At 55.0% G+C, this 23,041-nt stretch overlaps 1 protein-coding gene across 1 annotated transcript in view; it reads right to left on the bottom strand.

Annotated features, from left to right (window-relative positions):
• EPHB3 (EPH receptor B3) overlaps positions 1–22,719 on the bottom strand; it is a 29,731-nt gene extending 7,012 nt beyond the window's left edge. Inside the window, exons 1-9 of the mRNA XM_021005755.2 lie at positions 22,177–22,719; positions 9,807–9,871; positions 8,504–9,176; positions 4,844–4,999; positions 4,120–4,470; positions 3,254–3,378; positions 1,581–1,740; positions 1,022–1,130; positions 574–626 (exon numbers count right to left, since the gene is read on the bottom strand). Of these exons, the coding sequence (XP_020861414.1) occupies positions 574–626; positions 1,022–1,130; positions 1,581–1,740; positions 3,254–3,378; positions 4,120–4,470; positions 4,844–4,999; positions 8,504–9,176; positions 9,807–9,871; positions 22,177–22,327 (1,843 nt within the window). The 5' untranslated portion in view covers positions 22,328–22,719. The remainder of the gene's footprint in view (positions 1–573; positions 627–1,021; positions 1,131–1,580; positions 1,741–3,253; positions 3,379–4,119; positions 4,471–4,843; positions 5,000–8,503; positions 9,177–9,806; positions 9,872–22,176) is intronic.
• Positions 22,720–23,041: the final 322 nt, after the last annotated feature.

The raw sequence follows: 23,041 nt of genomic DNA, 5'->3' as shown, positions 1-23,041 counted from the left end.
TGGCTCTAAGCCTGCAGGCTTGTGACCTGCGAGTTATCCTACAAATATTTCTCAATGTGCACTCCTGATCTTTCCTGCTAGAATCCGGACTCCTTATATGCAAGCAAGTCATATCTCAAGAATAATCCTTTTCTGCCATTCTTTGCATATTGACATGTGCATATTCATTGAGGATTTTCTAGTTCACAATCTTTTAAAAAAAGAAGGGAAGCTTCTTGAGGGCAGGGAGTCTTGTGCCCCCAGCAGCCAGCACAGTGCCTGGCCCAGAGCAGGTGTCTAATAATAGTTTGCTAATCAGTGGATGATCCGGCACCAGACTGTCCCCAGTCCGCACATCTGGTCTCCCCCAGCTGGACTCGGCCCTCCTTGAGGTCACGGACCATATCTCAGGCCTCTGAGAATCTTAGCCCAGTGCTAGGCCCCAGGAGGGGAGCAGGATGAGCCTCCAGCTGTGTTCCCATGGGTGGGTCTCCCAAACCCAAGCAGGGCTTGAGGAAAGCAAAGATGGGACAGGAAGCTGGAGGAAAGGGGAGTGAAGCCCTGGGGGGGGGGGGGGCTCTTCTCATCACTTACTGTACTGCTGCAGCTTCTCCGTGTACTCTGAGTCAGAACCGTGGCGCTGCTTCCTGGAGGAGGGGAGAAACACAGGGACAGTTGGAAGGGTCAGTCACGGAGACATCTCCACACACACACACCTCCTTGTTCAGCTCCAAGAGGGTGGACATGGGCAAACCCCAGCCAGCAGAGAGAATTTATCATCTAGTGGAAAGAGTGGGACGCTGGAGGACCTGGGTTCAAATTTTCCAAATCCAGAGCCCTTGTCACTCCCCCCTCTCAGACTCAGTTTCCTCAACTGTAAAATGAGGGAGTTAAACTCCAGCTGAAGCTCTAGGATCCTATGTGTCCAAGCTATTGGTGCTGGGGCCTAATGGGAGACATGGGCACTGTGGGGAGCTCTCAGAGGGGCACCCCCTATTCCAGGGGGTCCCCAGAATGGCTGCCAGAGGGAGGGGGAGCGGACCTGAGGCAGACGATGGCAATGACAACGACGACCACAAGGAAGACCAGGCCGGCGGTCGCTGAGCCCACGATGAGGGGAAGCTGCTCCTGGAGTTGTTGGGCCCCTGAACCTAAAGACAGGAAAAGGGGGCTTGAGAGCACCTCTGGGAGAGACCCTGGGGGTATGGGAGGGGTCCCCTCCGCCAATCATCCACAGCCCCGCACAGAGCGAGGAAGGGAGAGCGTGAGGAGCCCAGAGGAGCACAGGAAGACCCACATGAATGGATGCAGAAAGCAGCATCCGGAGAACCGCAGCCAGCTGTGAGCAAGACCTGAATGAAAAGCTCCAGTAATGCCCCGGGGCCGGATAATGACGAGTCACCTGGGGGGGGGTGGGAAATGACGATCATGGCATGGGAGATCTTCCTTAAGTTTCACTGTTACAAGGGAGGATTCGATTTGCAGAGAGGGAGGGAAGAGACATTTCCAGTAGTGACCCGCTGTATAACAATTTAAGAACAAGTAAAGCTGAGGGAGGTAGGAGGTAGGAGGTAGGAAAGGGCTGTCCAGGGGCTGCTCACCTCTCTCCCCCGTGGTCTCAAACTCAGCGGGGTGGCTGTACTGGCCATAGCCAGCCACAGTCCGAGCTCGGACCTGGACCACATAACAGGCGTCTGGCCGCAGCCCGTCCAGCTGCACAGAGTTCCTCTGGCTGGTCACCGTGGAAGCAATGCCCTCACTCTGCAGGGGTCACAGAGGGCCGTGAGGGCTCTGAAAGTCACCCCTTCCACCCCTCCTCCTGAGGCTCCCTACCCCACAGGGTCCCCTTCCTTTTGGGCTTGGGATCTTCATGTCCTTTGGGGAAGTAGAGGCAGCTCTCCCAGAACCCTCCATGCCTGCCCTAAGCAGCTCCAAGGAAGGCACTTGAGCCCCACCTAGTCCCTTCTTTACTTGCCCTTTCCCATGGACAAATCCACGTCCATAGTCACACTTTAAGCCCCTCCCACATCGCCTCTCACTTATTGTTCAGTCTTTTTCAGTTGTGTCTGACTCCACAATCCCATGTGGGGTTTTCTTGGCAAAGATACTGGAGGTGTCTGCCATTTCCTTCTTCCACTCATTTTACAGATGAGGAAACTGAAGCAAACAGGGTTAGGTGACTTGCCCAGGGTCACACAGTCAGGAAGCGTCTGAGGCCTAATTTGAACTCAGTTCTTCCTGACTCTCTCATTTAGACTATGGCAATAGCCTCCCAATCGGTGTCCCTGCCTCAAATGTCTCCCTACTCCAATCCATCCTCCTGGAAGCTTCCAAAATAATCTTCCTCAAGTGCAGTCTCACCAGGCCACTCCCCTGCTCGAGAGCCTTTAGTGGCTAGCTCCCTATTGCCTCCAGGATACAATGCTACTGTCTCTGTTTAGTGTTGAAAACCTCCCCAATCTGGCCCCAGTAACCTTTCTCCCACTCAGTGTAGAAGACTCCCCTTCCTGTTCCAGGCAAACTCATCTAGTTGAGGCCGCCTTGGGATGACATTTCTAGTCCCCACGTCCGTGTCTCTGCCCAGGCTGACTGTCCCGCCTGGAATGGCCTCCCTCCTCATGCAAGCACAGGAGGCGCCTTGGGATCCCCCAGGTAGTTAGTAAGTCCCTCCAGGCCTTGCTTCATCACAGGATGATGTCCTGAACCCCCCTCCCAGCAGAATGTGAGACCCTGCTCTTGCCTTTGCCTTGGGGGGAGGTGCTTACTGGATATTTCCTGAATGAATGAGCGCTCAATCAACCTCCCTCCTTAGCCCCCCCCATCACCCCCTGCAGGGTCTGACACACAGGACTGCAACCCCAACTTTGGTTCTCCAAGGACCTTTCTGAGCCCCAGCTCTGCCCCCACATGTGCATAGACATGCATGCACACGCGCACACACACACGTGCAAACATACCCACACACAATCATATGCAAACACATACCTGCACACTCATGTGCATACACACAGGGCAAACCCATGAGCATACCTGCATGCACACGCATGTGCAAACTCACACCTATCCATACACTCATGTTCAGAAACTCACACACATTACATACATGTGTACACCTGCCTCCACACACATAAACACACCCATGCACCCTCATGTACAAATTCACAGGTGCACACCTGCTTGAACACACGTACAAGCCCACTCATGCACAATCCTGCGCAAACACACAGAATACAAACGCATATAGCATACCTGCTGACACACACACTGCACTAACCTTTTCAAAGTACTTCATCTCATAGTCTAAGATGATGCCATTGGGCTGCTCAGGGGGAGCCCAGGACAGGGTCAGGCTGCTTCCAGAGCTGCTGTGTAGACGCATGGTGGGAACCTCTGATGGAGCTGGGGGCAAAGGGGAGAAGTTATATCCAGCTTCCCTGGTGCTCCACTTCCCACCATGAACAAGGCCCATTCCCCAACCCCACCTAGAAACATCACAACCCAGGGGAAAGAACTCTGACTCTGGGGCTTTGGGATCTGGGTTCAGATCTTGCCTGTGACACTGGTGATTTGCCACTCACTTCCCCTCCCTGGGCCTCAGTTTCCACCTCTGCAAATGGGGGAGTTGGTCACAATGGCCTCTTAGATACTTTCCAGGTCTAGATTTATGATCTTGGACCCACAGCCTAAGGCTCAAGGGCCTGCTTTGGAAGTGGGAGTGTTCACCTGCCAGGCAGGATTCCACCTGAAGAGAAGAGCCTGGCCCTGGCCAGGAGGCTCTCTATGGCATCCCACTACAGGCCTGACAGCCCTTTGAAGGCCCCTGAAGATAGGAATGGCTATTCTCATCCCTTACCTCTAGAAAGTCCCAGTAGAATGTAAACTCCCTGAAGGCAGGAAATGCTTGTCATTCTACCTTCCTAGCCTCATTCCCTAACACACATAGCTAGTGCTTGCTGGGTTGGGTAGGATTAGAGAAAGCAGTTCTTGAATCCAGGCCCCATTTCAGACTATGGTCTAGAGACAACATGGGGCACGCCATAGTGCCCTGCTTGGATGGTGTGCCCCACCACACCGCTGGCAGACCACTTGGTCTCACCAGGAAGCATGAGCTTTGCTCCAGTCCCCAGAGCCCTTCCTCACCAGCTTGGTTGGTGGTGATGTTCACAGCAGCATAGCGCGGAGGCAGAGGGCTCTTGCCAGAGACCCCATTAACAGCCTGCACCTCAAAGCTGTAGCGTGTGTGGGCCAGCAGCCGGCTCACGTGTACCCGCCGTTCTGTCAGCCCCAGCTGCCGGGGCACAAACTCCACATTGTCGTCACAGCGGGAGCAGGTAGCTGGGCCTGACGTCCCAGGGCCCCCCTGGCACTTCTTGCAGATGACATTATAGAGGAGATCATCTCGGCCCCCCAGGTCCCGAGGTTCACTCCACTCTAGCACCAGCGAGGTCTCATTCACATTGGAAATCACACTGTGGGGTGGGGATGGCACAGCTGGTGGAGAGTGGAGAAGGAAGCGTCAGGGGGAGGGTGATGAGGTAGGGGAGGGCAAGGACAGGGAAGCTTCCCCTCCCCCCGAGGACCTCCCCCCACCTCTACCCTAATGAAAGTACAGACAGACAGACAGACAGCAAACAGGAGACAAACCATCCCTGCTGGGGCAGGGCAGGAAGAAGCCCCAGGAAAATTTGACCTTCTCTCTCAATTTGCCCTGTGGCAAAACCCCAGCTGGCTGCCCTCCATAAGGCCCTTTGGACAGAAAGCTTGAGAAAATAAGGGGGACTGATGGAAGAAGAAATACCAGACCCCCCCCTCCCCATCTTGGGTCAAAGTCAGGGCCAGAGGTCAGAGCTCAAGGGTCACTCACTAGTGCAGGCACTGTCGGGAGGGTCAGAATCAGCACGATAAAAGTTGTTATGGCAAATACAGATGGTGGCGGCGGCAGACGTCGTTCGGCTGTTGGGGGGACAAGGGAGGCAGGGTCCCTCTCCCTGTTTCGCCTTGAAGCTCCCAGGGGGGCAGGCTAGCAGACCACGGAACAGAAAATCTGGTCATTCCTCTCTCAGGCCAAAGGGAAAACAGACCCCTTTCCCCATGAAAAAACCCTTCCCACGATTCAGCAAGGTCTTTGAGACCCTCCCTAGTATGGGTCTTGGCTCCCCTCCCCTCCCAGACCCCAGGGTAATGCCAAGATTGCCCAATCCCAGCCACAATAACAAAGGGCCCCTCTGGCCCCATGGAAACCCCGTGTCGGCAGATTTTCCCACTCCCCTCCCCCCCCCAGCCTGGGGGCCTCAGGGACTACGTCAGCCTTGCCACCTGGCCAGCTTGGGCTTGTTGGACTTGGAACAAGACAGAGGAGGAAGAGACCACCATGGGGCTGGTACGAGAACCCCTTTCCACTCAATCATCTTAACAAAGGCCTGACACCTGGGGGAGCCCCAGACCCCCCAGGTCACCCCATGGACCCAGCAGGAACCAGCTCCCCAGAACACCCAGGAAGGACTAGGATCTCAGGACCCTCAGAACCATCCCCCCCCCAATCAATTCTTTCACTGAGAACAGTGGCCCTATTATTCTTGATGGCCCCTGGGGGCATCGGGGTAAGGAATGGAGAGGTCTCCAGGCCCAGCCGGGGTTGTGGGTGGGTGGGTGGGTGGAAGAGGCAGGTTATGGCCAAGACCCTCAGGCTTCTCCCTATTAGCCTCTGGAGCAGTCCCAAAGAGAGGACCAGCAGAGCGCTCGGCACCCACCAGGGGACCATGCACAGAGAAGACTCGGCTGAGGATCTCCCAGCACATGTTAATAACAGCAAGGAGGCCAGGAGAGAAGCTGCTGGTCTTGTTGTGGGGTATCAGAGCTGCCCGGGACCCCAGAGGTGGTCTGGGACAGTCCTCAAGCATCTATGCATCCCCACCGGGTCCTTTAAGGAATACTTATTTGTTGAGTTTGAATTTGAGTTGATAAGGTCCCCGAGTGAAGTGACTCGCCCAAGGCCACATGATATGTGTAACCTAGGATTAGAACCCAAGACCTGACTCAAATTCTGGATTCCAATGCAACAAAACTAGCCTCAGGATTCTAGGAGAATGCTTCCTTGTACCCCAGCACCAGCTTTAACCCAGCCGAATAGCAAAGATGATCTTTTTCTAAAAAACCTGACCTCTGATTTCATCTATGGAGGGAGTTTCCACTGAGGATTTAGCACTGCTTCTGCAGCTTTTGGTCTTAAGGTGTTGCCCAGGGAACTGAGAGGTTAAGTAACTTGGCCAGGGTCACACAGCCAGGAGGTGAGAGGAGGCAGCTAGCGCCATAAAATGCAAACTCCAGGGAGAATTCCAGCGGCTCAAGCTGCTATTTCAGGTGCTTTAAGGTTTCAAAGGACCTTGCACTCCTTCTATCTCATTTGAGCTTCGCTTTTTCTTTTTCTTTTTTTTTTTTTGGCTAGGCAGTGAGGTTAAGTGACTTGCCCAGGGTCACACAGCTAGTAAGTGTTATGTGTCTGAGACTGGGTTTGAACTTGGGTCCTCCTGATTCCAGGGCTGGTGTTCCATCCACTGCGCCACCCAGCTGTCCCCTCATTTGAGCTTCTCAACAGTGCTGGGAAGAGGTGCTGTGGGTTCCTATTGTCAGCCCCATTTTGTACATTAAGAAACCGAGGCTGCCAGGCTAAGGGACTGGTCTAAGGCCATGTGGCTGGGAAGTGTCAGAAGGAAGATTTGAACCCACATCCTCCAGAGTTCAGGCACAGTACAGCTTTGGTGCTTGCTACCTGTGTCGCTCAGCCTCAGTTTCCTCCTCTAGGAGGTGATGGCCTCAGAAGTCCTCTCGACCTCTTGACCTCTAGTCCTATTCTCCCTGGGCCTCAGTTTCCTCATCTGTAAAATGAAGGGGTTGGCCTACATGGCTTCTGAGATCCCTTCCAACTCCACATCTGTGAGCCTGTCATTCTTAATCTCCCCGTGCCTCAGTTTCCCCTGATAGCACTCACTCATGTCTCCACATGCTAATCTGTACCTTCACTCTTCATTTGCCACCCACGTCTGCCCCGTCTCCAACTGTCTACCCGGCACACTGCCAGAGTGAAATGGCTCCATCATCCACCCCTCTCCTGTCCTCTAGTATCCACCCTTATTCTCCTTCAGTGGGGCTGGCTGGTGCTGGGGGATTCCAAAGCAGGGATGTGCCCATCCTCAGGTCTCAGCCACACTCGTGTACCCTCTCCAAAGCTCAAACCCAGGGTGGATGGGAGTCACACCCCCCAGAGCTGCCCCCTGGCTCTTTTCTCTGGGCCTCTCCCTCTCTCCCTTGTTTCTTCTCCCTTCCCCCTCCCCACTGCTCCATTTCTCACTAAAAGCAGCTCAGCCAGTTGCTAAGGGAACCCAAGAGCATTTCCTGCCTGGGCCCTGCAGAGGGCCCTTCCCTGCCCGCCCTCCCTCTCTCCTCGATGAGACCTCCAGAGAGCATCCTAGCCCTCAGGATCCCCCAGCTCCAAGCCCAAGCCCAAGCCCAGGGAGCTAGGTCTGGTAGGACTCTCAGCCTCTCCTGCCTGGTCCCCGGAGTCTGTCCACATTCAGGGGCCAAGAAATTAGCCTAGAGGGAAGAAGGAGATTCCTCCATCAGGCAGCTAGGTATCATGGGAAGAACACTGACTACCCAATCAAGAGAATGGGGCAGGAGCCCTAGCTGCCATGTAGCCTGAGGCAAGTTCCAACCTCTCTGGGCCTCAGTCTCTTCCTGTGGAAAATGGGGATAATAATAGCCATCCCACTGATCTGACAAGCTTATTATCAGGATCAAAAGAAATAATGGAAGTAAAAGTGTCTTAGAAAGAATGGGTCACATGACCTTAAGAGCTCTGAAGGGGCCCCATTCCCCTCCCTGTTAGCCTGACCAGCCATCAGTCTGACCCCCCCAAAAGGCATTGACAAAACAATCCTGGTCTTGGGAGAACAGTGAAGGAAACACACCACTCTCACCAAGGCAAAAGGCAGGGGACCACGAGGGCAGAACGCTGTATGCATTGTCAGACACTGTTTCTGTTTCAGGTGGCTTCCTTATGAGGGAGAGGTCAATTTGGGGAAGGAGGGTTGGATAGTGGCAGACATGATTGTGATATGAAAAGAAAAGGACTCAATTAAACTTATATTTAAAAAAATCTTTTTTAAAAAGTTGTTCAGTCAGTGATGGAATGGCACAGTGCTCTTTTGTCTCGGCCTTACCAACCAGGCCGAGCAGATGCTCTGACGAAAGGGATCCAGTGATCTCAAGCAGTCTCTGTCTGACAGGGCTCCCCTCTTCTCAATCCCCCTCTAACTCCCCCTCAACAAACATTCCTTTCCAGCCCAGCCCTCGGGGCCCAATCCACCCTGAGTGGGCACTGGGGACCAACTAGAACTGGGGAGACTGGGCAGGTAGCCATGCATCTGGGCCACTCAGCGGCCCTTCCCTCTTCTCTCCCCTCCCCCCTCACCTGCCGAGGCCAGAGCCGTGCCAGGCGTGCCCGTGCCAGCCCGCCTTCACTCACCCTGACACTGAGTGTCCCTGGCACTGGGTTCATAGCCAGCAGCACAGGTGCAGGCCCCCACGGGCACCATCCACTCGCCGTCGCCGTTGCAGTACAGCTTGAGGGGCACCGAGACCTCCACAGCATTGGGGATACATGTGCCAGGAGCGATGACCAGGGAGGTGGGCTCGGCCCCTGTGAGGGTCTCTGGAAACAGGGCAAAGCTGGCGATGGTTCGGGCGCACTTCTTATAGAAGACGCGGACAGAGATGAGGGACATGCAGGCCCCCTGGTCCTGGAAGGCCAGGTAGAAGCCCGCCTTGGAGAGCGGGCCGAAGCTGCGCACCTTGGTGTTGACGCGGCCTGCGTCGAGGCGGGAGAAGCTCTCGTCTGGGGCGATTGTGTCCACCTTGATGTAGGGATTTTCCATCCAGAAGGGGCTGGAGGCAGAGGCCACGTCACTGTCTGCCTCGTAATAAAAGAGGTTGAATGTCTCCTTGCAGGAGCCGGGGATGTTGGGGATGCTGTTGCAGTCGCGGACGGTAAACTTGATTTCTACATACACCCGCTGAACCTCTCGCCGGCGGATGAAGCCCGTCCGCAGCCAGTTATTCTGGCTGCTCTCTCGCACGTTGCATACCTGGTACGTCCGGATGGGGTTCATGGCTGCGTCGTAGCCACTGACCTCTTCCCACTGCGGAGCAGAGAGAGGAGCTCAGAGCCAGTCAGGGAGGCCAGTGGGAGGGAATCCCAAAGTGCCGGGGCCAGATTCAGCCTTGGCCATCACCCACTCAGACCCCAGGCATTTGACAGAAGAGGAAAATGGAGGCCGGAGAGGGCAAGAGACTCATCCTCCCCGTCACCCAGCCAAGTGAGGGGACAAGTTGGGATCAGATTTCACAGACAGGGCTGGGTTGACTGAGGGACATAGAGGCAGAGGATGAGGATGAGGCCCAGACAGAGTAGACAGGAGTGAGGTAGATGAGACACTTGGCAGCAGAGGTGAATGCCACAGAGATGGCCAGTGGAAGGAAATGGATATCTCAGGAAAGCAAAGAAAGAGAGGCAGCCTGTGAGCTGGGCAGATGGGGAAAGATGACAGTGACATGGCCCTTCAGGGGCTTGGCCCTACGGATCAACACCCAACAGACAGACAAAGGTCCGGGGCAGGTGCAGAAATGAGGTAGCCATGCTTCCTAGGCGCTAGAGAAATTCTGGCTGACTGGGATCATGCCAGCCCTAGGGTAGGAGAGCTTGGGGGGGGTGCGGGGAGGGAGCTGACTTCACTCCAAAGAGATGAGGTGGGGGGAGAGGGTAGTCTTACCCCAGTTTCTGGATGGGGTGTCCACGCCAGCTCAGATGTCACCCACTTTGTGTCCATGAGAGTCTCTGAAAGGTGGGGAGATAACAGGAAGAGAAAGTTCAGACACTCAGCTAGTGCAGGAGGCAGAGGGAATAAGGGAGAAGAAGTGGCCCAAAGTAGGGGGCCAGTAAAAGGTGAAGCATCTCCAGACTTGGACCTGGACTGGAGGAATGAAAGTTCAGGTAACACACCTCCAAGGAGCCCTTCGCTGATCCTGACACGGGTTCAGAGGCAAAAGGAACCTTAAGCAGCCCAACCGCCTTATTTTGCAGAGCAGGAAACTGAGAACCAAAGCTTAGTTATACTGGGAGCAAGGGCCAAAGCCAGTATCTGAACCCAAGAGCTTGGGCTCCCAGTCCGCAAGACCATGCTGCCTTCCCTCTGCTCCTCAGCTGAAGGCCCAGTGGGAGGACCACATTGGAAGATCCCTCGCCCTTCTCCTCATCCCCAGGGCCTCACTCCCGCTCTTGCCTCAGGGATCTAAGCCTTGAGGAGGCCCTGAGAACTGGCAGAGGTCCTGAAGGTCAGAGCCCTGGGGATGAGGCGTGGGTATCTGCTGCTGACCCTGAAGGCCTGGGTTAATGAGGCTGGAGCTCCAGGCCGGTTCACACACCTACAGGTCTTACTAATCCCCACACAAAGAGCCTGCCTGCTCCTTTATCCCTATACAAAAGGCTGTGTGTGCCCAGACTCCTGCTGCCCCACTTACTCCCCTGACTCCAAGCCTGACACAAAGCGCCAACCACACACGCAGCCCAGCAGAGCAAAGGGGCTGCTAAGGGGAGGGGCATGAGCTCAAGGGACCCTTGGCCCTTCCTCCCCAGCACTGGTCAGGGCCAATGGGCCATTCCTGCCCTCCCTTTACCAGCCAGAGAAAAGGTAGCAGCCCTTTGGATCCCAAACAACAGCTTGCACACTGACTCAAGGGGCAAAAGAGTAGATTTTAGCCCTGCCAAGGCCCAGGCCCCCTGGAGGCCAGGACTGGTCCCAACACCCTGGGACAGGACTCAGGTACAGGGGAAGGATAAGGGATTGGTGCAAACACAGCTACCTCAGGAAAAGATGGGGGCCCCTGGTCTTTCCTCCACTTTGTATGAGGAAAGGTGAGGTAGCCAAGAATCTAAGGGAGGGAAGGGCCTTGGGCCATGCAAGCCAACTTCTCACCCCTCACCATCCCAGCCAGGAGTCCCCAGCAAAGCAGCCCACCCAGGCTCTTCTTGAATCTTCCTCAGCAGCAGGGAGCTCACTAGCTTACAAGAAAGCCAAGCCATCAATTAGTTCAAGTTCTCCCAGGACTTCCCCCAGACCAAGGAGAGGGAGATTTCCCCAGACTCTGCCCCATCCTGTCTCTGAAGAGAGTCGGGCTAGCTCGAGGGTCCTAGCACCAGTGGTCTCGGGTGCTTGGATGAGAACCCAGGGATATAGCTGTAATAAGTCAGGGTGCAGGGGGAAGGGAAGCCTAGCACAGAGCGTCAGCAGAGGCAGGTGGGAGGAGAAGCCACTTCCTTTTCCTGACCCCTGGGGGCTACCTGCCAAGGGTAAATGAGAACTTCTCAGGCAATGCCTGGCAAGCTCAACTCAGAGACTGAAAGCTTCATACAGGCCAGACTCTGAGCAGAAGACAGGGGCAGAGACGTGAACAGAGATGAGCAGGCAAGAGTAAGGCCCACATGACACTGTGCAGGGGAAAGTCCCTGGCCTTGGGACACAGCAGACCTGGGCCAACCAAGCCTCTGTTGCTAGTTACCCATGGGACTCACCTCCGATGGAGGCAGCCTTGAAAAACGGCCTCTGGGCACCGGACGCAGACTCACAAAGGTCTGCCTTCAAATGTGCTCTCTGAGACACTTACTAATAGGAATGACGATGATAACAATAGCTAACATTTATGTAGTGTTTTCTATGTGCCAGGTCCTGTGCTGAATGCTTTAGAAATATTATCTCGTTTGATCTTCACAACAACCCTGGCAGTCAGGTGCTGTCATGATCATCATTTTACAGATGAGGGAACTGAGGCAAACAGAGGTTAAATGACTTGCCCAAAGTCACACAGCTAAGTGTCAGAGGCTGGATTTGAACTCAGGTCTTCCTGACTCCAGTCCCAGTGTTCATGCACTGTGGCGCCACCTAGCTGCCTCTAGTTACGTGATCGTGGGCAATCATTTCTCTGATGCTATAGAAATGTTAGCAACCGATACATAGTCTCTGAAGGCCCTTCCAGCTCCTGACCAATCAGGTCCAATCACATTGTTTACAGAGGAAGGAAAGGGCAGAGGAAGGGAAGCAACCTGCCTAAGGTCGCACAGGTAGTAGGTGGCCAGCACTCAAATTCCAGGCCTTCTTTCCTCATAGAAACATCCACAGACATCGATGATCAGAACAAAAATGTGGAAACGGTTACAAAGCCCCACGGCTGATCAGAGATGCAGAGACACAGGGGTGGGGGTTCAGAGATGCAATGCTGAAACCCTCTCCTTGCACAGACCAGGGAACTGTCTGAGGAGCCCTCCTGTCGCCAAGTCCGGGGCCCCAACCGCTGAACTACTCTGTCTGTCATAGAGACTGGGAATCCGGGCTGGCCCAACAGCGATACACAATCTAACCGAAACAGAGAGCAAGATGGAGAGAGCAGCAGTCAGTAAGACAGAGACAGAGCGAGAAGCTGCCAAGTGGTCGCCCCTGCAGCCAGAAGCCCCAAGAATTCTTGTCCCTGGGACTGATCGGAGCCAAGATGCTCCCCTCCTTCTCTCTGTCCCAGCCCCAGAACAGCCAGGCAGGCAGGCAGCTCGAGCTCCCGCCCTCGCTGGCTCCCTCTCCCTTCCCTGACTCCATCCCTCTTCTCCCTCCCCTCCTTGCTCGCTCGCTCGCTCACTTCCTCCTGCTCTGCCCGTGCCAAACCCATCTGGAACTGTTTAAACCCAAATATTCAGCCCCCTCCCCCCCTCCAGCCAGATTCCTCCACAGTTTCAAACAAGCCCAGAGACGGGAGGAGGGAGAATGAGAGGGAGGGAAGGGGAGAGAAGGAGAAGAGAGGAGAGGAGAAGAGAGCAGAGCAGAGCAGAGAGAGAGGAGAGGAGGGAGGGGAGGAGAGGAGGGAGAGGAGGGAGAGGAAGAGAGGCCAGGGCTCAGAGGGGGAAACAGGGAGGCTGCCTTGCTGCTCTTCATCTCAGTATCATTTCTAGAGAGCTCGGGAGGGGAAAGGCTCCTGGCCACCGCTCAATCGCGGCACATTTTTCTCATTAATAGAGAGGACTTGGATTTTTTGTCATATGTGCAGGAGGAAGGGCCCCGGTCACCCTGAGGGGCGGGCCTGGCTCTCCTACCCCTGCCCCCCTTCCTCCTGGAGGGAGGCAAGGAGAAGGGGGCCTCCTCATCCCCACCACAGGGATGACTGGGTGGGACTCAGCCCCTTCAGCAAAGCCAACACAGCCCCATCCTCCCACCTCCTCCCTGGGGCCCAAGGAGGGTATACCTCTCTATCTGGGGGACCAGCAGGACAAAACAGGCAAGAAAATCAGACTAGCACCCAATTCCCCAAGGTCCTGGGCAACCCCATTTTGTAGCTCTGTGCACATGTGTGTATGGGGTGAGGGTGGGAATTGGGGTAGAAGTCTTAAGCAGATGCAGACTCAGTAGTGTCTGATAGTCCTAACATGCCATCTGATACCCGTTCCTGCTTTCAGAATAATCCCCCACCCCAGCTCTGTAGGCTGCCAAGGATGGCTGGAAGGCCCATGCACACAGTAGGGCCAGGGCAACCAAAGGCAGAGTACACAGCCCAGCCCAGTAGACATGGCTGGCCAGGGCTAGGGGCCACATTCAGCTTGAGAACCCACTTGCTCAGAAGAGAGGGAGCTCCCAAGTTCAGGTTTCCACAGAGACACAGAGCCGCCACGTGGCAACAGATGTGCGGCTCCCTGGTGTGTTCCAAGAATACAGATGCACTCGGGGTTTGCCCTCTGGCTTAGTTATCAGGCTCCTCAAATCAACACAGACACACAGACACACAGACACACAACACACACACACACACAACACCACACCAAACCATATCAACTCTGTTACCATTTTTGTTACAGTGTTTTTCATTAGTTACAAGCTCACTATTACTGAGTTTCATCTTTAGATACATAGTTACAATCTTGGTTTGCTACCTGTTCCATGTTCTCTCTCTCTCTCTCTCTCTCACACACACACACACACACACACACACCACACACACACACACACAGAGTCTTACTGTTTTTATTCATTACACAGTTTTCCATTAGTTACAAACTCACTCTTGCTGCATCCTGTCCTTAGATACATAGTTACACCCTTAGTTAGATACACGCTCACTGGTATACATACATACACACTGAGAGCCTACATTAAGAACCACACACTATGATTAGAGACAAATAGTTACAGTCTTTGAGACAAATGCAGTCACTGTTTTGGTCACAAAGGCGCACGCATGCACGCGGACACTTTTCCGTCTCTCTCTCTCTCTCTCTCTCTCTCTCTCTCTCTCTCTCTCTTTCTCTCACCGAGGCTTGGGCAGAATATTCTTATACACAGAATTTGTCTTCTAAAGTCATGCATGCACAAAGTATTTCACATGCCCAAAGCTAGTTTTAGTAAGACCCACTTATTGTTATACATATACAGCCTTTGTTGGACATACACTATGTCACATTCCCAGAAAGTTGGTCTTCATTAAACACATACACACTGTTCTAAGGTTCACAGTCAGCCTGTCTCAGTACTTGGTCTGACACACACACACACACACACACAGAGTTGAAGACACCTGGTCCAAGTTGCATAAAGACACAGTTGTATACAATCCCAGCAAAGGTCCCACAGATGTCTTTGGCTGGGCTTTCACACTTTTATAAACACACACCACACTATAACAAACATGCGCTCTGGTGCACACAGGCCTTACTACAGGCATAGTCATGGTCAGACAGTCATACATGCTCCGAGTCTCCTCAGAACTTACACAGACACAGACTGGTGCCCACACTCCTGGAGGTGCCTGCATAGACAAATTCCCAGAGGCACACACAGGTCATAAGCAGATGCCCCCCCACCCCCACATCTCCCCTCCACCCAACTTCTCTCCTGTGTTACTAGAGGTAATCACCTTCCTTCCACCTAACTCCACTGCCCACCCTGTCAACTCTGGGCTAAGTCCCCAGGCATGGGGGAAACTTGAAGGAAGAAGCCAGCTCTGGTCTAGAAAGGGAGCCACAGCTCTTTGGTGTCCCTTCCCCCACCCTGCCCACCAGGCTGCCTGCCTGCCAGCCTGCCCGCCAGTCTCAGGTCCCCCAGGTGTGGCACCTCCTCTAGATAAGACAAAACAGAAGCACAGACAACATGGAGCCGGCTGGGGCAGCCCAGGATTGGAGGGAGGGAGGGAAGGCTGGGCATAAAGGGCCGGGGAAGAAAGGGGTGGCAGGGAGTGGAGCTGCCAACCAACCGACCGGTCGTGCCTCCTGTTGCCAGTGTACAGGCAGGGTTGGGGAAGCTGGTCATGGGGCTGGTGCAGGAGGAGTTGCTCAGGATAGGGCTGAGCCTGGGGTGGGGCAGTGCCCTCCCCAGCGCTGCTGACACTGAGCCCAATCTGACCACCATTAAGGAGCTGCAGCTTTTCGCCCAGCACTTGCCTCTCAGAAAGGACCCCAAGGAGGACCAAGATTCCTTGTTCCCTGACTCTTTTCCCCATCTGTGCATCCAAGCCGCGGACAGAGGGGCTTGGCCTAAGCTACCATTGGCCAGAGACTACAAATGCCTGTCATGATCCCCAGAACCCACCATGCCCTAGCCAAGCCCAGAGTGTAGAACACAGCCCTCTTCCATGTCAGCCCCAGGCCCCTGCTCCTAGCCCGAGCAGCAGGTCAGCCAGGTGAGCCTCGCCCTGAGAACAGGCGTGTCTCCCAAATCCACAGAGCCTGAAAAACGAGGGAAAGAAACTGAACGGCTAAACCTTGAACCTCAACCCAAAGCCAGGAAGAGCTCCTGGGAAGCCTTCTCAGCCCAGGAGAGACCAACATCCCAAAGTCAGGCAAAGAAGAGGCTGCAGGCATAACACAGCCTCTGAAGGGAGGCAGGAGTGGCCTGATCTGTTCCCCCGACATTGTCAGAACCCCGGTCTATCAGGAAGCAATCCACTAGGGCCTGCTCCATTCTACCTTGGGTTTTGCAGCCCCCTCCTCACCCTGACTCCTCACCCACCCATTACCTCACTCGAGATGGACTTGGCTTACCATGTGTCTCCACAGTACCTTGTCTAAACACAGCCCTACACACACACACACACACACTCCCTACCCTCAGGATTCTTTGCCCCATAGGAGGAGAGGAAAGGGCAGCCTGATCTGTCCAGAACTGCACCCTCCTCTCCCCTTATTCTGTAGATATAAACCCTCAAGGGGGGGTGGTGGCAAGATTCCCCTTAAGAATCTTAGTGGAGATGGCCCCATGGACATTTGGGTTTCAGGAGTAATCCTGCACCTCAGTGAAATCGTCACCCTCTCCATTCTGGAGGTATGGCTATGTGTTGTTCCTCACTCTGGCCTGCTCCCCAGCCTCTCAGGTCGGCCCCTTAGCCCCTAGGTCCAGAAAGGCAGGGAACAGAAGGCCTAGAGCATCCCAGATTGGAGAACATATTATGTTTTTCATTCTTCCCCCTCAGATCTCTGGGATGTATAATTAAATAAACATGAGAGGGAAGAAGCTAGGAAGGAGCAAAGCAGGGGGCCAGGAGCCTGAAACAGCAGGTCTCTAACCCCAGAGCAGCCCCTCTTGGAGGGTGGGGAGCCTCAAATGGAGAGGCCCTCTCCTCACCAGGGAACAAGGCTTGGCTCAGGCCTTTCCTTGGAGCCCTAGCCCATAGGTCTCCCCACTGGGTCCTGGGGGGATGAGGGGGACAGGAATAGGGACAGCGGAAGGCCTGCCAAGTGAGCCCCATCCCACTGCCACCACACATTTACCCACCAGCTCAGGTGCCCAACTGTGCTCAAGGCTGCCCCTCCCCCGGCCTCGGCGGCTCCATCCTGACAAACCAGTTTGACTCAGCCCAGCAGGCCCAGGTACAATTTTCAAACTATTCAGGGCTGGTGATTCAGCCTCCTCAGCCTGTTTAATTAGCGCACCGCCAGGGTGGTAGAGGCCTTTCCCAGGACAGTGGAGTGGCCTTAGTGATGGCAGCGATGGTGGTGGTGGCCAATGGCGACAACAGCTAATGAGAAGAAAATGCAGCAACAAACTGGTTCCCCCAAATACCTGCTGCCATCAGTCATCGGCCCCACAGAAATGCCAGCTCATGACAAAACGAGAGGGGAGGGGGAAAGCACAGCAGCTCCCCAAACAGGTGAATAAGTCACAGAAACCATCAGGGCCCATTGTCCCTTGGGTAGCAGCAGCAGCAAAGGCAGCAGCTGCCTACACACACACACACACACACACATACACACACACACACATACACACACACACACACACACACACACACACACACACACACACACCCCACCTCCCATGACTGGGTCTTAGAGTTCCAGGAGAGTGTAACCCACTAAGAGCCAATCCTACCCCCTCCCTCATCACCTGCCAGGCCCTGAACAAAGATGGGGAGAGACCTTGGGATTTATTTTTCTTTCCCTAAGTGGTCCCACAGTGACTCCTTCTGAGACGGGTGAGGAATTCTCAAATACGTCCAATGATAGGATCTGGCATCCATCCGTAGGCCCTTTGCTCTCCTGATTCCCATCCCCAATCTGTTCTATCCTACTCAACTGGGACTCAGATTCCTTCCCAAGTACCCATTCTCCAAAAGGCATGGGGCAAGAAAATGACGAGGATCAATCGGATCTCCTGTAGTCTCTCTGTCCCCAGACGTCCAAAGTAACTTGAAAGTCAGGGATCAGTCAACGAGCATTCATTAAACGTCTACCGTGTGCCAGACAGTGTCCAGGAAGGACTGTTCCTTCAATGGTGAGATTCGTATGGCTGTGGCCCCAGAGAGGTTCAAAGCAGGGACACTCTTGGGGAATGCAAGGAGATGAGCAGAGTTTGGCACGTAGTAACCGAGCAACAAATGCTTTTCATTCATTCTTTCCTCAATTGGGAGCCTTTTCTTGGTGGGTCTTAAGCTATGGGAAACTAGAGTGGCACAGTTTGAAAGGAGTTGAGTCCTAAGTTTTGGGTTTAAATCCTGACACTGCACTTACTACCTGTGTGACCCTGGGCATGTCACCTGACTCTGGGTCTCAGTTTCCTCATTTGTAAAATGTGGAGATTGGATTCTAAGGTATCTTCTAGCTATGATCGCTCAGCTGGCAGAAATTGGGAGGGGATTCAAGGCCAGCCACTGTCTAACTGCAGGGAGTTGAATAATAACCCATATTTATATAGTGCATTAAGGATTGCAAAGTACCAGGCTCATTATCTCATGAGCCTCATAACAACCCTGGGAGGTAAGCAGTGCAAGTGTTATTATCTCTATTTAACAGGTGCAGAAACTGAGGCAAGGTGCATTTGAGTGAGTTACCCAAGGTTAGATGGCTCGTGTTGGAACCAGAATTCCCACTACCTCTCATTGAGGCATGGGCAGGGGGGAAATAGTGAGGTCTGGAACCAGAGGACACATGCGTTGCAACCATAAAAGTTCTCCCCAAGCTCATGTTCTCAGGAGGTACTCACTGCCATTGCACCAATGTGACCCTGGCAGAAGTCTGGGGAATGACAAGAATCCAGAGGAATCGCTCCTCCTTCTTAGCATGGCACAGATGGGGGACAGATTCTCATTTCCGTCCCCACAGAACATCACCCTCTATAGCCTGGAATGACTCAAACACATCCCCCAAGGCTGCTTCCTGAGCCCTTCCAATGTCATCTTAGGACCCAGGCATTCCAACTGCCCTGGAGACTCTTTGTCTACACAACGTAGCCAATGTACATTCAGAGCTCAGTGCAAGAGGCAAGAAGGGGGCTACCCTACTTCTTATAAGACAATCCCTCACTCACTCCCTGAATCTGCAGGAGAGGAGAGTGGGGGGCCATATACTTGAATATGCCTGTGGGCTGAGCATCAGGACAAGGTGGGGCTCCTGCCTGCCCTGGGTCTGCTCTGGAGGAGCAAAGCCCAAGCTTTCCTACAAGGAGGTAGGAGATAGCAAATCATAGAAATTAGCTTAGCCCAGGGTTGATCAGATTTCTAGGGCAAGCAATCCTTCCCCCACCCCTCTCCCTCCTGCCTCACACACACCCTGAAACAGACATAAAGAGACCAGGCTGCAGGTGCTGGGGTCTGGAATACAGGAAGACCCCCAGGCTAGAGAGCAAGGAGGAGGTTTGGGACCAGTCCAGGCTCTCATCAGAAAGCGTCCCAACACAGTAGCTGGTCAGGACAGGTAAAGTCCAAACCCAGCTTCAGTTGATTACTAACTGTGTGACCCAGGCAAGTTACCTCCTTGGAGACTTAGTTTCTTCATCAGGGAAATGGGGATAACAGGAGCAACCACATGACTGAAGTGTTGTGAGAGCTATTGAGATAAGGCATGGCAAGGGCTTTGAAAACGCTATATAATGGGAGCTATTATTACCATCACCACCATTTGCACTCATGTTTCTGGTGCCCAGAAATCAGGTGCAAGATGGGGATGGGGGGAGGGGAAGGACTGATCTAACCCTGAATGTCCAGTACCTACTTTACAGCCAGGGAGCACGAGGCAGGGAAGGCAAGCACACAGGCTTCCTGACTTTTCTTCCCTGCCCTCATATGGTCAGAAGATCACCTGACCCAGAGACTTGTTCTCCATTGTTCAGAACTACCTATCTGCCTCACTTATTCAGTTCACAGGAATCTGGAGCTGGAAGAGACCTTAGTGGTCTCAGTGTCCAATGCCCTTATTTGCAAACTGAGGCCCAGAAGATAGAAAGTGACTTGCCTAAGGTCACACAGGTAGAAACAGGATTCGAATCTAGGTCTTTTGACTCCTCTCTGTTGATCAAGCTTATCTGACATGAGGTCTCTAACTGCTCCCCTCCTGAACCAGCTCCCCTAACTTAAGCTAGGCACTGGGGCAGAGTCCATTAAGAAGGCCATCTACTCTGATGAGGCTCAGGCTGAGCTGAACAGAGCAATGGGCTCTGTTCAAAAAGTAGGAAATGGTGCCCACCTGCAACACACTCCCCTAATCCAAGCCAAATCCCCGCCCCCAGTTATATGTATGTATATATATATATATATATATATATACATACATATATATGTATATATATATATATATAGAGAGAGAGAGAGAGAGAGAAAGAAAGAGAGAGAGACAGAGACAGAGAGACAGAGAGACAGAGAGACAGAGACAGAGAGAGAGAGCTGGGAACTCCTCACATTCACACCCTGAAGGCACCCAACAACAAAGACAGCTTCACTGGTTTCTCCAGCCTGTGAGCCTATCACAGGCCCACATCTTTGTGAGTGCACGAATGTGGGCCCTGCCCCTGTGGACATCTCCGTGTGTGTCTGTATCTGTGTCTGTGTCTGGCCGGCTCCTTGTCCTGGTGTGAGAGAGCAGTGATCTTTATGAAGAGGGATGAGAAAAACTGAAGGGGGGAGGGGAGAGAAAATCCCAGAGCAAGCCCCCCCCAAAAAAAATTGGAAAGAAACAGGGAGAAAAATCTTTTCCTCTAAAATCCACACACACACGCCCCTGCTCTCACCCATCAAACCCCTATATCTATGTATATACTCCTACCCAAATATGATACTTTTATGGTCAAACCAAGTTAATAGGATCATTTTAAGCTCCTAAACTTTAGGGGTGTGTGTGTGTGTGTGTGTGTGTGTGTGTGCTTGAGCAAGTATGTGTGTGTATGTGTGTGTAGGGGGAGAAGGACTCGTTTCTATTTTTTAATATCCCCTCCTGAAAAAGTAATGCCCCCCCCCCGGTTTCCTGATTTATGGACATTTTAAAATATGCATGTGGGGTGTGTGTGTGTGTGTGTGTGTGTGTGTGTGCGCGCGCGCGCTCACCGCGCGTGTGTGTGAGCTCCCACTTGCTGATGAGTCTGTGTAAGTCTCTATTGTTTGTGTCTGGGTCCCAGTGTGTCTCTCCCAGCATCCCTGTGTCACAGGGCATGTGTGCAAGCAGCTCTTGGTCCAGAGGGGACGAGAACACTTGTGCCCCTGCTCCCCTGGGATTTGGGAGTGCCCCCCCATCCCCCGCAACTGCAAAAGGAGGAGGAGGAGGAGGAGGGGGGGAGGAGGAGGAGGAGGAGGAGGAGGAGGAGGAGGAGGAGGAGGAGGGTGAGCACAAGCCATTGTGTTGCTGGCCGGTTTTCCACACTTGGCACTGTCGGGAGGACTAGCATCAAACCAGAAACTTCGGGGGCCCGGTTAGGGGCGCTTTGGCCTCCAGTAGACCCCGCCTGCCCGAAGGCCTGCCTGGATTTCCTAGTGAAATCCACACGGAGGTGAGCCCCCGGTCTGGGCGGGGCGGCCCCCCCTCGTGCGGCGTTGGCACTTGCTAATAGATAAACAATAACAGTGCCCCAGCCCCTGCCACCCCCGCAAGCCAGCAGTAGCCGTCTCGGCAGATGCCAGGCTCATCCCCTCCACCCGACAAAGCGGGCTAGCTGGGGCCCGGTTTGCACAGCCTCCGGGAGCCCGCGGGTACCCCCACATAAGCACGCAAGCACTCACACAGACAAGGCACACACACGGTCGCCCCCACTTACACTCACATTCGGCCCCCAATTCGATTTCCCCAGCTGCTCACATGGGGACCCAGTGGGTTTCTTGGGTTGCCCCCCCCACCCCTCACCCCCTCTCCGGGGATCCCCAGGGGCAGATGGCAGCCCGCAGCTATCTCCCAGCGGAACCTGTCTCCGAGTGGGTGCCGTGCACTCCTGGGTCCCCCTTGTCCCGGCGGACCCCATGCCCCTCTGAGAGGTGCCCAGGAGAATGCCCCCCTCCCCTCAGCTTGCCTCTTATGATCCCTTCCCCCCCCCCCGCGTAGCGGATCCCTCCTTCCTCCCCTCCCTGGCTGACAGTGGCAGGGCCCCCGTGCCAGCCGAGGGATCCCTCCCGCGTTCCTCGAGCGCAGCCGATCGATTTCCCCCCCCGCCCCCGCCCCCAACCTCCCCATCCTCCCGGCTGGCGGCCCTCGGAGGCCCAGGGCCCTTCTCCGGGCGCGGGCCCCGGACTGCGGGATCGCCCCGGGCTGCGGGCAGCCTGAGAGATGGCCCCTCCGGAGAAGCCCGGGCCGGCTGTGGAGGGCGCCCTGGCCCGATGCCCGCCCGCCTCCTTCCTGCCCGGCACCCCCGGGGGCTCGCTCACCTTCCAGAGCCCGGCTGCCGGCGGGCAGCAGCAGCAGCTGTAGCAGCAGCGGCAGCAGCAGCGGCGGCGGCGAGAGCCGGAGGAGCGGCCCCCGCAGCCCCGGGAGCTCCGGCGCCGCCGGCGGCCAGCAGCCCGGGCTAGCTCGGGCCATGGCCGGGCGGCCACTGGTCAGGGCCGGGGCCTCCCTAGGGGCGCGCTGCGCGGGGAGGCTCGGGGGCCGGCCCGAGCCCAGGCTGGAGACGGTGCGGGCGGGACGCGGCCGGCGGGCTGCCAGGTAGGAGCGCAAGCAGGTCCTCGGAGGAAAGGGGCCCGGGCCCGGCGGGAATTGGCCGGACCCTCCGCGGACTGGCTTCTGGGAGGCGGCGGTGCTCCGAGGCGCAAGGTAATCCAGGGGCTGGCAGGCCTGCCCGGGATACAGCAGGGGTCCGGATCCGAGATCCGAGCGCTGGGCTCTGGGATCCGCAGTTCGGGCTCCGAGGTTTGTGATGCCTCCCGGCCGCCCGCCCGCCCTCCTTCACTTCTGCTCAAGCCTGCACTGCCGCGGCCGCTCAGGGCGAGAGGGGCCGGGGCAGCCTCCTGCCCATCACCCGCCTCGCCACGCCCCAACCCTTCCGACGGCCAATGGGCAGGGGCTGGGCTCAGGGGGCACGCCCCACCGCGGAACGCCCCCTGCGTCCCTAGTTGGCAGTGGCTCCTCCTCAGCCCCACCCCCAAAGCCTAGTGACCGGGAGGTGGGAGGAACTCAAGAAAAGATGAATTAGATTGGGCGGGGCGACGCCGTCCATCAGGGAAGGAAGCCACACCCCTAGTCACCGTTGGCATTGGGAACTGGAACCGGGCGGAGGAAGTGCCTGCGGGTGGGCTA

Source organism: Phascolarctos cinereus, unplaced genomic scaffold (genome assembly GCF_003287225.1).
Source record: "Phascolarctos cinereus isolate Bilbo 61053 unplaced genomic scaffold, phaCin_HiC Scaffold_5;HRSCAF=322, whole genome shotgun sequence".
NCBI lineage: Eukaryota > Metazoa > Chordata > Mammalia > Diprotodontia > Phascolarctidae > Phascolarctos > Phascolarctos cinereus.
This window is presented reverse-complemented; position numbering and strand designations above follow the sequence as displayed.